General features: G+C 46.6%; 1 protein-coding gene across 2 annotated transcripts in view; it reads left to right on the top strand.

Moving 5' to 3' along the window:
• Positions 1–15,507, top strand: part of LOC143923334 (uncharacterized) — a 43,599-nt gene that overhangs the window by 13,079 nt on the left and 15,013 nt on the right. For both annotated transcript variants that reach the window (XM_077446947.1, XM_077446948.1), the window contains 2 exons: positions 5,077–5,365; positions 8,402–8,596. In XM_077446947.1, the coding sequence (XP_077303073.1) occupies positions 5,095–5,365; positions 8,402–8,596 (466 nt within the window). In that variant the 5' untranslated portion in view covers positions 5,077–5,094. The remainder of the gene's footprint in view (positions 1–5,076; positions 5,366–8,401; positions 8,597–15,507) is intronic.

Below are 15,507 nucleotides of genomic sequence, written 5' to 3'. Positions count from 1 at the left end.
TTTACTCGGCTGCCAATGGCGCCAGTTTTAAAAAAAATATATACAGTATTCAGAATCGCCGAAAACGATGATCAGAATACTTTGGGGTGCAAAGGAGGGATTTGGGGTATTTTAGACCCCCGATCCCTCCATAAAGAGTACCTGTCACCACCTATTACTGTCACAAGGGATGTTTACATTCCTTGTGACAGCAATAAAAGTGATCAAATTTTTTTATTTATTTTTTTAAAAACAATTTATTAATTTTAAAATTAAAAAAGAAAAAAAAAAAGTTAAGCGCCTGCCGTCACTGCAAGCTCGCGCAGCAAAGAAAACGCATACAGAAGTCACGCCTGCATATGTAAACGGTTTGCAAATCACACATGTGAGGTATCACCGTGATCGTCAGAGCGAGAGCAATAATTCTAGCACTAGACCTCCTCTCTAACTCTAACCTGGTAACTGTAAAAAAAAAAAAATTAAAGCGTCGCCTATGGAGATTTTTAGGTACCATTGTTTGTCGTCATTCCACGAGTGCGTGCAATTATAAAGTGTGACATCATCTTTCACATTATACAAAAAAATTGGGCTAACTTTACCGTTTCCTTTTTTTTTAATTCATGAAAGTGTCCCTTTTCCCAAAAAGTTGCGTTTGAAACAACGCTGCACAAATACAGCGTGACATAAAATATTGCAACAATCGCCGTTTTATTCTCTAGATTCTCTGCTAAAAAATAAAAAATATCTATAATGTTTGGGGGGTTCTAAGTATTTTTTTTTTAGCAAAAAATACGGATTTTAACTTGTAAACACCAAATGTCAAAAGTAGGCTTAGTCATGAAAGGGTTAATTACATTCCTACTTTCGTGAGATTTGACTGCCTCATTTATTCGTACTTTCGTTACATTGTTTTTCGTAGATTTGTAATGGTAGCGTAATTCGTAATTTTTACGTAATGTGTGTGCTATTTATATGTTTAAAGTGGTGTTTCTGCCAAAAAAAAAAAAGAGTAAAATTCCCCCAAAAAAAAAAAAATTTTAACTCACCTCTAAATGCCTGTTGCTAGGGGGTGCGTCGTAGTCTGCCTCCTTCAGTGCCCGGGCACCTGACGTCACTTCCCCTCGGCGCAGTCAGCGTATCACGGTGCGCGCCGCCACCGCGCATGCGCAGTTGGTGTCCGGCTGTGGCTTCACAGTAGGAATGCCGGCGCCACTGAGCGGAGGGGGGGGACAAGCGGAGCTTCGCTCCCCCGCATCGCTGGACCCTGGGACAGGTAAGTGTCCGATTATTAAGTCAGCAGCTGCAGTATTTGTAGCTGCTGACCTTTAATTATTTTTTTTAAGGGGCACCCCGCTTTAAGAAACAAAGAATTTCTCTCTCACAAGTCAGAACTTAAGTCACCAATCCACCAAAACAGTGCCAGCGACCCAGCCACGCCCCTATCTGGACTCTGGATGGAACATTTCAGAACCAGAACTAACAAATTCATTCTTTCGAATTCTCGATCAGCAGAGTTATTCGTTATTTCGTATCTTCGTTGTTTTGATTTACATTTTACAAATATTCGTAATTTTCGTTTTTTCGTTCATTTAGATTTTTTCGTTATTTTGAATCTTTGTTCGGTATTTTCGTTTTTTCCAATTTTCATTCTTTGGTATTTTCATTGTTTCTAATTTAATTATTTCGTATTTTCCTTGTTTTCATAATGCGTTCTTTTCGGTAGTTTGTTTTTCGTTCGAAATTTTAGTGAACCGTTCGTTCATTTGTATGCTTGCGAATTAACGAATATAACGAATTCTAACGAAAAACGAATTGGTAACTAAAAAAATTGCACATGTCTACCCTTTGCAGCTATAAGCCCCCGTACACACGGTCGGAAATTCCGACCACAAAATCTGTCGGATTTTTTCCAACAGATTTTGTCCGAAACTGGTGTTGCGTACACACGGTCGGACAAAGTTGTCGGAAAATCCGATCGTACATAACGTGACGACATTTGTTTGTTACGACGGGACTACGTTCAGGCTATTAGGCAATAGCTTTGGTTTTGTAATTTGATCTGAGCATGCGTGGCACTTTGTCCAATCGGAATTCTCTACAAACGATCGTACAGAGTCCGATCGGATCATGTTGTCGGAAAATTTTATATCCAGCTCTCTAACTTTGTTGGTCGGACATTCCGACGGAAAAAGTCAGATGGAGCCCACACACGGTCGGATTATCCAACAACACGGTCCGATCGGACATTTTCATGTCGCAATGTCCGACTGTATGTACAAGGGCTTACAGCTTCAACTCTTCTGGGAAGGCCGTCCACAAGGTTTAGGAGATGTGTCGATGGGAATGTTTGACCATTCTTCCAGAAGAGCATTTGTGAGGTCAGGCACTGATGTTGGATAAGAAGGCCTGGCTCACAGTGTCCACTTTAATGTGAAGGCCAGTCAAGTTCCTCCACCCCAAACTCGCTCATCCGTGTCTATATGGACCTTGCTTTGTGCACTGGTGTGGGGGTTGTTTTTTAGGGGTTGTGCTTGGCCCTTTAGTTGAGCACTGATGGGCGACACTGATGGGCGCTGATATGCAGCACTGATAGGTGGCACTGATGGGCATTGATATTTATTAACTGATAGAAAGGGGGCGGGGCCACATACACGGAGAGGACTGCCTAGCCCTCGACATCAGCATGTTTGATAGGCTAGTTGTTTGGTCCCACCCACCCCCGACATCAGCCCGAGTTTTCACAGCTCCTATCTGCAAGCAGTGACATTTCATTACAGGTTAAAGCACTAAGCGGCTCTTACATGCCTCTCCCTGACTGCTCACAGGCAGCTCCCTATACAGTCTCTTGCAGCATCTTACAGCAGATCTCCGGACACATTAGGGTGTGCCCAGGCTCACCCGGCACACCCCATGTGCACGCCTATGGGTGGATTTACTAAAGGCAAATAGACTGAGAAATTGGCAAGTGCAGTTGCTCCAGAGCTTAGTAAACAAGGCGGAGCTCTACTGATACCCATCATCCAATCATGTTCAAGCAAATATGCCATTTTGTATTTCCCTTGCATGTGATTGGGTGTTCTTTATAAAGTGAATCTTCATATGATTAACTAAGATCTGAAGCAAATGCTCTTGTATGCTTTGCTCTTGCTCAGTCTATTTGCCTTTAGTATATCAACCCCAATGTCACCTAGAAATAAGTAAGGTGACCTGCACTCACTGGCCACTTTATTAGGTCCTCCTTGCTAGTAGTGGGCTGGATCCCCTGTTTGCCTTCATTCTTGGTGCCATAGATACTTAAAGGTGTTGGAAACGTTCCTCAGAGATTTTGGTTAATAGTGAAATGCAGTGCCGGCTTGTGTTTTTTTTTGGGGGGGGGGGGGCGGCAAACAACCATACCCCCTCCCCCGTGTTTTCTGCCGGTCGGTCAGTCCGGCACTTACCACATCTAGGTAGCGGGTTGTGGGGGGGGGGGGGGAGGTTGCAGCTCCAGTGTCCTCCAGCACGGCGGACCCCATCTAGGTGGTGGGTGGTGGGCTGCGGGGGGGGGGGGCTGTAGCTCCAGTGTCCTCCAGCACGGCGGACCCCATCTAGGTGGTGGGTGGTGGGCTGCGGGGGGGGGGGGGCTGTAGCTCCAGTGTCCTCCAGCACGGCGGACCCCATTTAGGTGGCGGGTGGTGGGCTGCGGGGGGGCTGCAGCTCCAGTATCCTCCAGCATGGTGGACCCCATCTAGGTGGTGGGCTGCAGGGGGCAGTGGCTCCAGTGTCCTCCATTACGGCAGACCCCATATAGGTGGTGGGCTGTGGGGGGGCAGCGGCTCCAATGTCCTCCAACATGGCAGACCCCATTTAGGTGGTGGGCTGTGTGGGGGCAGTGGCTCCATACGGATGTTGGCCTTAAGCAGTGGTCTTCAAACTGTGGCCCAGGGGCCCGAATGTGGCCCTTTGCTTGCTTTTATCCAGCCCTTGGGGCACTGTTCCTTTCACTGATACCAACAATGGGGCATAATCTCCTCCTATTGACACCAACACTGGGGCACAATTCTTCCCACTGACATCAGTGACGGGGTAAAATTCCTCTCAATGACACCAATAATGGAGCTCAGTTCCTCCCAATAACACTAACAATTGGGTCCAATGACGCCACTGATGGGGCACTATTCCTCCCAATAACACCAACAATTGAGTCCAATGACACCAAAAATGGAGCTCAATTCCTCCCAATAACACCAACAATTGGGTCCAATGACACCAATAATGGAGCTCAGTTCCTCCCAATAACACCAACAATTGGGTCCAATGACACCAATAATGGAGCTCAGTTCCTCCCAATAACACAAACAATTGGGTCCAGTGACACCAATGATGGGGCACTATTCCTCCCACTGTCACCAAGGATTGGGCACAACTTCTCCCACTGAAACCAACGATGGGGCACTATTCCTCCCACTGTCACCAACTATTGGGCCCAATGAGACCAATGATGGGGCACAATTCCCCTGAATGACACAAATGATGGGAAACAATCCCCCCATTTTTATATTTTGTTCCACTTAAAATGACTCTTTTATGCCCCGTATACACGGTTGGATTTTCCGACGGAGAATGTTCGATGGGAGCTTGTTGTCAGAAATTCCGACCGTGTGTAGGCTCCATCGGACATTTTCCATTGGAATTTCCATCACACAAAATTTGAGATCTGGATTTAAGTGGATAGGCGGGACCTATGCGCGTTACACGGAAACGCATGTAAATTGCGCAAGAATAAAATGTTGCGAGCTGGAAGATATGTTCCCACTACCTGAAATGTGAATGGGGGTCTAAAACTTCTATACTAATCCTATGAGAAAAATAGAATATTTTATATTTAGTTCTAAAACAGGTATACAGACAATTACGGGTCTTGAAGCAGAGATACGTTGTAAATCGATGTATCTCCACTGCAAGACCCCTAAGTGCCTCTACACCTCTTTTGTATGGATTTGTATGGATTTCATTGTGGATGAGCACCCAGGCATTTACCTCATACATAGTTTATGGCGGGTACCCTTGGCACTGTTGGTATAATGTGCGCCAATCATGTTTTACTGTTTTCTACAGCTCAAGGACATCTGAAAGATGAGGTGCTTTGACCGCGCCGTAGTCGGAATATATTCCCGAGAGGACAGAAGGCTCTATGAATGGTTGATACGTATCATTACCTTCATCATGTGTGTGAAGGGGGTGCGGCCCATCCTGATCACCAATACTTGGTCCGATTTTACAGAGCAAGTCCCCAAGTGTTCCTTCGCCATCCTTTTCCACAGCAAGACAAGAGGGCGCCTGAACATCACTGATGTTGTTGACAGCCTGTACGATGAGGAGCTGAAATACCTATGTCAGGTTTATGGTAAGTTTATTTAAGGTAGAGTATATGAGATGCCCCATCCGACCCCAGCTTTAGGTCAAAAGGGAACTAATCTGTAGCCATAGCATTTGTTAGTTAAGTCCCGTATAGCGATCCTTTCCTGGTTCCAATTCTTATCTCAGGGTTACACTTCCAATATGGACAGATAAGCATCACTCTGAATAATGCTGTGGATGTTGACCCCGAAGTCACAGGCCACACTACCTATTTCCATGACTTGTGTTGTCAACCTTCCCTCAGTCCTGGAAAAGTGCTCGATACTGTGGTCCTTGGACACACAGCGTTTAGTTACGGCTTAGTCCTACTGTGTTGCACTCCTTTTGCTCTCTCTCCCACTCAACAGTCCATGTTCTACTTACAGAAAGTCAATTCCCAGTTTTCTCCTTCCTCTTAGTTCCTACTTCCTCCTCAGCGCTGTCCGGTACATCCCCGCATGGGGCGCCCGGTCTTCCTCCAGCACTACATGCTGACTTCTCCTCCAGGGGCCAGACTTCGGCCTCCTTGGACTCGCATCCGGCTATCCGGCTCTGAGATCTCTGAACTCCTGGGCCTTCAGCCTCCTCCCAGAGGCTCCGCGATCTCTGAACTCCACCGGTCCTGAACCTCTGGACCTCAAACTCCTCCCTCCCAGAGCATGTGACCCCCCCCCCTTTTTATGAGAGACCTCCCATTGACCGTAGTAATTAAGCATTGGTCAATTCTCTCACATGGTTTTCCTGCCACTCAGGTTTCAGTCCTTCCTCTCTTTCCAGCAAAATCTACTGTCAAGCAGAGGAGGTATCTCTGAGCCCAAGTGTTGGCGGCCACACACCCTTCTACTCTGACACTCCCATCCCTAAATAAACAACCAGGCATAGTAAAAAGAAGGACCCTGGCTAAATTTACCTGTCTCTATCTCCTATACCATGGGTGCTCAACCTGTGGCCGTCCAGCTGATGCAGAACTACAAGTCCCATCATGCCTCTGCCTTTGGGAGTCATGATTGTAACTGTCAGCCTTGCAATGCCTCATGAGACTTGTAGTTCCACAACATCTGGAGGGCCACAGATTGAGCACCCATGTCCTATACTGTCAAAAAAAACACTACTAAGCACCTACCCAAAAGTAAAGGGCTCTACAGATAGATACTTTTCATGAATAGAAATGGCCATACGTGGATCAAAATTTGACCAGGCCCTGCTGAGCCAGCTGAATTTGTATAGCCAGCTTTATAGAGACTGTTAATTGGTAATTCCACTCACAATGGTACTTTGTGTTTGGCACATGAAGCCCGAATATGTCCTCTAACTCAGTGGTCATCAACCAGGCATGTACTGGCCATCGGGACTACCGGGAGTTTCCCGGTGGGCCGATGGCTCAGTGGGCCACTCTGATGTAAGGGGGCTGCTGATGGGACACTCTGATGTAAGGGGGTGCTGATGGGACACTCTGATGTAAGGGGGTGCTGATGGGACACTCTGATGTAAGGGGGCTGCTGATGGGACACTCTGATGTAAGGGGGCTGCTGATGGGACACTCTGATGTAAGGGGGCTGCTGATGGGACACTCTGATGTAAGGGGGTGCTGATGGGACACTCTGATCTAAGGGGGTGCTGATGGGACACTCTGATGTAAGGGGGCTGGTGATGGGACACTCTGATGAAAGGGGTGCTGATGGGACACTCTGTTGTAAGGGAGTGCTGATGGGACACTCTGATGTAAGGGGGCTGGTGATGGGACACTCTGTTGTAAGGGGGCTGGTGATGGGACACTCTGTTGTAAGGGGGCTGGTGATGGGACACTCTGATGTAAGGGAGTGCTGATGGGACACTCAAAATGTAAGTGGGCCGGTCTGGATGAAGTCCAGAGCCAAATTTCTGTCCCAGTCCAGCCCTGTCATCAACCCTGTCCTCAGGGCCCACTAACAGGCCAGGGTTTATGTATTACCTTGGGGGGAGATGCAGACTAGAATACGGCAATCACTGAGCAGCAAATAATATCACCTGTCATGTATTTCAGTTATCTTGAAAACCTGACCTGTTAGTGGGCCCTGAGGACAGGGTTGATGACCACTGGTCTAACTTGTTGATAACCATCACTATTTAAATCTATTCTGTTAACCTAAATATAACATAGTAATGTAGACAAAAACTCATCCAAGCTATACCGCATGATTGTAGAACGATGAGCTGAATAACGATGCTCAGGCTTGTTGTGTCCAATAAACGTAAAAAAATAAATTAAAAAAAATGCCAGCAACTTGATTGCCTCTTCTTAAATCTTTATTGAACACTAACAGCAGTGCAACATCTAAAACCCTAACATGTTTCGGCCGGAGCCGCCCTCATAGCATCAAGGCTCCGGCCGAAACTTGTTAGCAATTTAGATGTCACGCTGCTGTTTGCTTCTTCTTAAATCTTTATTGAGCACTAACAGCAGTGCGACATCTAAAACGCTAACAAGTTTCGGCCGGAGCCTATGAGGACGGCTTCAGCCGAAACATGTTAGGGTTTTAGATGTCGCACTGCTGTTAGTGCTCAATAAAGATTTAAGAGAAAGCAATCAAGTTGCCGGCATTTTTTGCTAAAAATAACATCACCTCTTAAAACAATCTTGTCCGCTGTCTAAAAAGTGCAGCTAAAGGTGCTATATTTAGCGGCGCTTTACCATCGTTTTAGCGGTGCTTTACCATCGTTTTAGCGGCGCTTTTCGGCCGCTAGCGGGGCAGTTTTAACCCCCCGCTAGTGGCCAAAAAAGGGTTAAAACCGGCCGCAGTGGCGATTTGCAGGTGGGTTTGGAGCGCTGCCCTATTGTTTTCAATGGGAAGGGGTGTTTTAGGAGCGGTAAATATACCGCTCCTACAGCGCTCCAAAAGGTGCGGCTTGCAGGACACCTGGATAAAATATAAATGGTGTCTGTCTTCATCTCAGGCTGCACAATGATCACAAGAACCACTGTTTGGTGATCAGTTTAATTATTGTACAGTGTATAGTGTATAGTGAGTGTTCTGTTATCTCCCCTTCTATGTGATACATGCAGGACGGGACAATGTGATCGTAGTGGTGGGTGACATGGAGGACAGCAGTAATGAGAAGAAGGCTTCAATCCTCAGGGAACAGCCCAAGCTTGTCCAATACGCAAGCGATGTCTTCCTCTTCAATGAGGTCAAAGATGATAAAGCTCCTTTTGAAGGACAAAAAATTAAGAATTTGAAGAATAAGATAAGAAAAAGAGGTAAGAAGCTAATTGTGTTGAATGTATAGACTAATATTTATATAGGACTCTCTATAAAGGATCTGAAGAGGACATCTCAAGGAAGCTCATCTCCAGCCAAAATCCAGGATTTCCATTTGGAGTCTGTGTACTTTCCCCTTCCCTTCCCCATCGGGACAGAAAATGAAGAAAAATCACTCATTAGGGCTAAAAACAAATACATTTAATATATATCTAATTCTAGTCTCTGTTTTAGAATGATGGAAATCCCACCAGGAGTCTTATTTATAAAACGTGTGTTGCATAATGCCGGGTTCACGCTAGGGGTCCGGTGTGTCCCTGTTCACCGTTTCGGGGGCGAATCAGGTCCGCTTTTTTGATGGACCCTTTTACAATACGTACCACGGACACAACCCCCCCCGCGCCCCAGCACAACCCCCCCCCCCCCCCCCCCGGAGGTGTCATGCGAATTAGATGCAGGGAAACCCTCATTCAATTCGCATAACTGTGAACCCAGCCTAAAGGTCAGAAGCATGCATACAAGTTAAAGTGGAGGACCACCCAAAAGAAACAAACGCATTATCCACTTAACCCCCGGACCAATTTGCAGCCAAAGGACCAGGCCCCTCCTCTTCGGCGAGTGGCCCCGTTGCCTTCTTGGACATGGGTGTGTCCCAGAAAACAACGGGGCCATTCACAAAGCGCCGCGCGACTCGCGCAGTAGGAAACGGGCAGTGAAGCCACAAGGCTCCGCTGCCTGTTTGCCTTCGTTAAGATGGAGGCATCAGCAGCCGATCCGATGGACGGATCGGCCTCGGGGCGGCCAACATCGCGGGCGCCCTGGACAGGTAAATGTCCTTATTAAAATTCAGCAGCTACAGTGTTTGTAGCTGCTGACTTTAAAAAAAAAACAAAAAAAACTGCCAGAACACCCCTTTAAATGCAATACCACTGTATTTTTTTTTTTTTTTTTTATAAGAGATTGTCAGCTCCATCTAGTGGCCAAAATGTGGTATCGTTTTCTCAGTGAGGGATTTCAAGAAACAATACCGCATTTTTGGGCACTAGATGGAGCTAATGATGCAGACATCAATGTATTGCAAAAAAAATACAGTGACATTTCCGTCAACCTGCACAATGCTTCTAGTTAGGTCACTTTCACACTGGCAGCGCCCGGGTGTCGGTGGTAAAGCACTATTATTTTAGTAGCCAAAAAAGGGTTAAAAGCTCCTGCAAAGGGCACTGTAGGAGTGCTGTATACACCGTTATTACAGTGCCTCAACTTTTTGGAGCGTCCTTCCAGCGCACCGTTTAACCACTTAAGGACCGAGCCTCTTTCTGAGATTTGGTGTTTACAAGTTAAAAGTTTTTTATTTTTTTGCTAGAAAATGACTTCTAACCCCCAACCCCCTAACACCCTAGAGAATAAAATGGCGGCCGTTGCAATACTTTCTGTTACAACGTATTTGCACAGAGCACTTTTTTTGGGGAACACTTTTTTGCATTAAAAAATAAGACAACAGTAAAGTTAGCCCATTTTTTTTATTTTTTATATTGTGAATGATAATGATAATGTTACGCTGAGTAAATTGATACCCAACATGTCGTGCTTCAAAATTGCGCCCCGCTAGCGACAAACTTTTACCCTTAAAAACCTCCATAGGCAACGTATAAAAAAATTCTACAGGTTGCATGTTTTGAGTTGCAGAGGATGTCTAGGGCTAGAATTATTGCTCTCGCTCTGCCGATCATGGCGATACCTCACATGAAACAACGTTTTCATATGTGGCCGTTGCTCACTTATGCGTTTCCATCTGCATGCGAGCTCAGAGGGACCGGGCGTGATTCAAAATATTTTTTTTTTTTTCCTATTTGTTTTACCTTTTATTTTTTATTTTTGCACTGTTCTTTTAAAAAAAAAAAAAAAATGGTGTCACTTTTATTCCTATTACAAGGATTGTAAACATCCCTCGTAATAGAAAAAAAGCATGACAGGTCCTCTTATATATGAGATCTGGGGTTAAAAAGATCTCACATCTCATATTTACACTAAAATGCAATAATAAAAAATATATATATATATTTAAAAATATTTAAAAATAAATAGAGTGCAGAGTTCAGGGGTGTGCTATGTACAGAGTGCAGAGTTCAGGGGTGTGCTATATACAGAGTGCAGAGTTCAGGGGTGTGCTATATACAGAGTGCAGAGTTCAGGGGTGTGCTATATACAGAGTGCAGAGTTCAGGGGTGTGCTATATACAGAGTGCAGAGTTCAGGGGTGTGCTATATACAGAGTGTAGAGTTGAGGGGCGTGCTATATACAGAGTGTAGAGTTCAGCGGTGTGCTATATACAGAGTGTAGAGTTCAGGGGTTTACTACGTACAGAGTTCAGGGGTGCTATGTACAGAGTGCAGAGTTCGGGGGTGTGCTATGTACAGAGTGTAGAGTTCAGGGGTGTGCTATGTACAGAGTGCAGTGTTCAGGGGTGTGCTATATACAGAGTGCAGTGTTCAGGGGTGTGCTATATACAGAGTGTAGAGTTGAGGGGTGTGCTATATACAGAGTGTAGAGTTCAGGGGTTTACTACGTACAGAGTTCAGGGGTGCTATGTACAGAGTGCATTGTTCAGGGAGTGTGCTATGTACAGAGTGCAGAGTTCAGGGGTGTGCTATATACAGAGTGTAGAGTTTGGGGTGAACTACGCACAGAGTGCAGAGTTCAGGGGTGTGCTATGTACAGAGTGTAGAGTTGAGGGGCGTGCTATATACAGAGTGTAGAGTTCAGGGGTTTACTACGTACAGAGTTCAGGGGTGCTATGTACAGAGTGTAGAGTTCAGGGGTGTGCTATGTACAGAGTGTAGAGTTCAGGGGTGTGCTATGTACAGAGTGCAGTGTTCAGGGGTGTGCTATATACAGAGTGCAGTGTTCAGGGGTGTGCTATATACAGAGTGTAGAGTTGAGGGGTGTGCTATATACAGAGTGTAGAGTTGAGGGGTGTGCTATATACAGAGTGTAGAGTTCAGCAGTGTGTTATATACAGAGTGTAGAGTTCAGGGGTTTACTACGTACAGAGTTCAGGGGTGCTATGTACAGAGTGCATTGTTCAGGGAGTGTGCTATGTACAGAGTGCAGAGTTCAGGGGTGCGCTATATACAGAGTGTAGAGTTTGGGGTGAACTACGCACAGAGTGCAGCGTTCAGGGGTGTGCTATGTACAGAGTTTAACCAGTTGCCAACAGCCCGGTAGCAGTTATAAGGAGTGGCTGAGATTAATGGGCTTACTGTTACCTTCTTCACCTCATGTATGTCTAGGGGTTTCCTGAGGTAGATGGCCCAATGAACTGCAGAGACTGACGCCAGATCCGCTTTAGGGATTTTTATTTGCAAAAAACATGTTGAACAAAGCCCAGTCTCTCAGTAGGGAATAGAGGGGATGGGTAGAAAAGCTCAGGTACTCTTGGATCTGATGACACTTGAATGTCTCTCTCTATGCAATCCAGGCAATAGCCACTCGAAACGGGATATTACAACTATCGCAATAAATCCCCTTTTTTGTGCATTTAGCAACCGAGAGGTGATTCGGACAAAGCAAAGTCTCTGCCACAGACTTGGTTGTAATGGAAGGATAAAATTAGGGAACTTTCATACGGTACCAGTATCTTGCAGCCGGTCCGGCGATACCGTCTGAGTGTGGATTCACCTGGTGTCCTTTCCAGCTTAGCTTCCAGGCTCTTGCTAAGCAGCCAGCCTCATGCGTGGTCCTCTTCTGAAGAGTCCTCCCCTGGTTGCGTTTTCGGTTGCTGGGCCTCTCCAAAACCAAGATGGCACTAGACCACCTTAGAACCCTCCTTTCAGTTACTGTGCCTCAGGCTAGCCAGCCCAAGACTTGGAAACGGATTGATCCGCACACCAGGCCATGAGGGCCTCTGGGGGGGCTGGTCAGGAGGACCAGGACCACGGAGTCAGAACATACTTCTGGACCGGAACTTCTTACGTACCCTCTCCCAGAAGACACAGCAAGACTGACACTCCCACTGGGCTGTCTCCGAGAGAAAGTAACCTTAAAGCACCCATCCAGACTGTGTTTCCTTGCCTACCAGAGGAGACAGCGACCCCTATGGCCAGGGCCAACTCCCTATAGTCAAAATGGTCAAAATTTGGAATAATAATAACCAAACCAAACTGCAGTTTAGGTGTAACTTTAACCAGTTCCCGACCGGTGCGTGCCAATGTACGTCGGCAGAATGGCACAGGCAGGCAAATGGGCGTACCTGTACGTCCCTTTAAATTTGCTACCCTGCCATCACGAGCGTGCCGGCGGTGGCGTGCTCGCGTGCCGGTCGGGACCCCCCTGAGTCCGGTCGTGGGTCATGTGGACTCGATCGCCTCAGGCATACCCGCGATCGTCTCACGGGGAGGCTGAATGGAGAGATGCCGTTGCAAACAGCATTTCCCCGTTCTGCCTAGCAACTAGTGACGCTGATCTCTGCTCCATGTGATTGGAGCAGAGATTAGTGTTCACTAAATGAAAGCCCAGCCCCCCACAGTTAGTAACACGCCCTTGGAACACTTAACCCCTACACTGCCACTCACTGGTTAACCCCTTCACTGCCAATGCCATTTACACAAGAATCACTGCATTTATATAGCACTGATTGCTGTATAAATGACAATGGTCCCAAAAATGTGTCAAAAATGTCCGATGTGTCCGCCATAATGTCGCAGTCACAATAAAAATCGCAGATCGCCGCCATTACTAAAAAAAAAAAAAAATGCCATAAAACTATCCCTATTTTGTAAACGCTATAACTTTTGGGCAAACCAATCAATAATCGCTTATTGCGATTTTTTTTTTTACCAAAAATATCTAGAAGAATACGTATCGGCCTAAACTGAGGGAAAAAAATGTTTTTTTTATATATTTTTGGGGGATATTTATTATAACGGATGTGCACACAAGTACAGCTCACAGTTCATCAGCCCACAGGCTTAGAGGTAACAGTTCATGGCTCCAAACAGAGCTAAAGTCTTTTTTGTGGTTTAAGCTCACCCAGCAGGTACACCATCCAGCAATGGACGTTTACGCACAGCGTGCTGCTGTGTCTTTCTCTCCTACTCAACAGCTCCACACTGACACTTTCAGCACACCTGACCATAAGCAGGCCTGAAGGGGAAGTACCTGCCTTCTTCAATTAACCCCCTCTTAACCCTGCCCAAGGCAGACCCTCTACATATCTCCCCCCTCTGTTCCAGGCCAGGGGTCTGGACACCACGACTCCAGTGGCAGTAGACCCGGGAAAGGGCATCCACATTCTGATGTACCTTTCCCGGTATATGTACCACTACAAACCTGAAGTCCTGTAGAGCAAGGAACCAGCGGGTGATTCTGGAGTTTTTATCTTTATTTTGGGCCATTCACTTAAGGGGCGCATGATCTGATACTAACTTGAAGGGTCGGCCCAACAAGTAGTAGCGGAGTGTCTCCAAAGCCCATTTTATTGGGAGACACTCCCTTTCTACAATGGAACAGTTCCTCTCAGCTGGTGTGAGCTTCTGTCTCAAGTACACAACAGGGTGCTCATCCCCCCAATCATCTGGGACAGTACTGCACCCAGACCCAATTTTGAGGCATCTGTTTGTACCAGGAACTCTTTTTGGAAGTCGGGAGCTACCAACACTGGTTCCTGGCACAAAGCTTGCTTCAATCGGCAGAACGCTGCTTCTGCTTCTGCACTCCACTGAACAACAGTTGCGTTCTTTCCCTTGGTGAGATCAGTCAGAGGTGCTGCTAGACTGGCAAAGTTGGGGACAAACCTCCTATAATAGCCCACAATGCCAAGGAAAGAACCCACTTGTTTCTTTGTGAGTGGACGGGGCCATTTCTGAATAGCCTCCACCTTGCTTAGTTGGGGCTTAATCACACCCCTGCCTACAACATACCCCAGGTAGCGGGCCTCCTCCAACTCCTTACTCTTTTCCAGGTTCACTGTGAACCCCGCCCTTCGGAGGGCATCCAAGACCAACTGGACCTTCGGTAAATGACTCTCCCAGTCCTTACTAAAGATGACAATGTCATCAAGATAGGCTCCTGAGAAATCCTTATGAGGTCTCAGGACGAAGTCCATGGCCCTCTGGAAAGTGGCTGGGGCCCCATGTAGCCCGAATGGCATTTGGGCATACTGCCACAAGCCCTTGGGTGTGGCAAATGCAGTTTTTTCTTTAGCCTCTGCGAAAGTGGGATCTGCCAGTATCCCTTGGTCAAGTCAAGAGTGGTGATGTACCGGGCCAGTCCCAATCTCTTGATTAACCCGTTCCCGCCGAGCATACGCAGATGTGCATACTCGGCTTCCGGGGGGTATACCGGGATGATGCCCGCACCTGCAGGGCATCCTATACCGTTTTTTTTTTTCAGCAGGCGATTGGCTATCCAGCCATAACAACCGATGCGGCTAAAAGCCACTCCGCTGTTATGCCGGAGGAGCGGGAGGGGACATCCCCCCTCCCGCCGCTGTTGCAGGTGCTCCTGCTCGATCGGGAGCACCGATTCCATGTCCGCTGCCTCCGGCTGCTGGGGAGGAACTGGAACGAAGCCGTAATCGGCTTTGTTCCAGTCTCCTCATAGTAAACACGGAAGCGACGTCATGACGTCACTTCCCGTTTACTTGGCTGCCAAAAATATATACGGTATTCAGAATCACCGTTTTCGGCGATCTGAATACATTGAAGTGTAAAGGAGGGGTGGGGGGTCTTTTAGACCCCCGATCCCTCCATAAAGAGTACCTGTCACCACTTATTACTGTCACAAGGGATGTTTAATTTTTTATTTATTTTTTTAAAACAATTTAGTCATTATAAAATAAATAAAAAAATGTAAAAAAATTTTTTAAAGCGCCCGCCGTCCCCGCGAGCTCGCGATGCAAAGAAAACGCACA

Source organism: Lithobates pipiens, unplaced genomic scaffold (assembly GCF_037356315.1).
Source record: "Lithobates pipiens isolate NorthernLeopardFrog02 unplaced genomic scaffold, aLitPip1_a1.2 Scaffold_22, whole genome shotgun sequence".
Taxonomy (NCBI): domain Eukaryota; kingdom Metazoa; phylum Chordata; class Amphibia; order Anura; family Ranidae; genus Lithobates; species Lithobates pipiens.
Note: the sequence above shows the minus strand (reverse complement) of the source record. Positions and strands in the feature narration are given on the sequence as shown.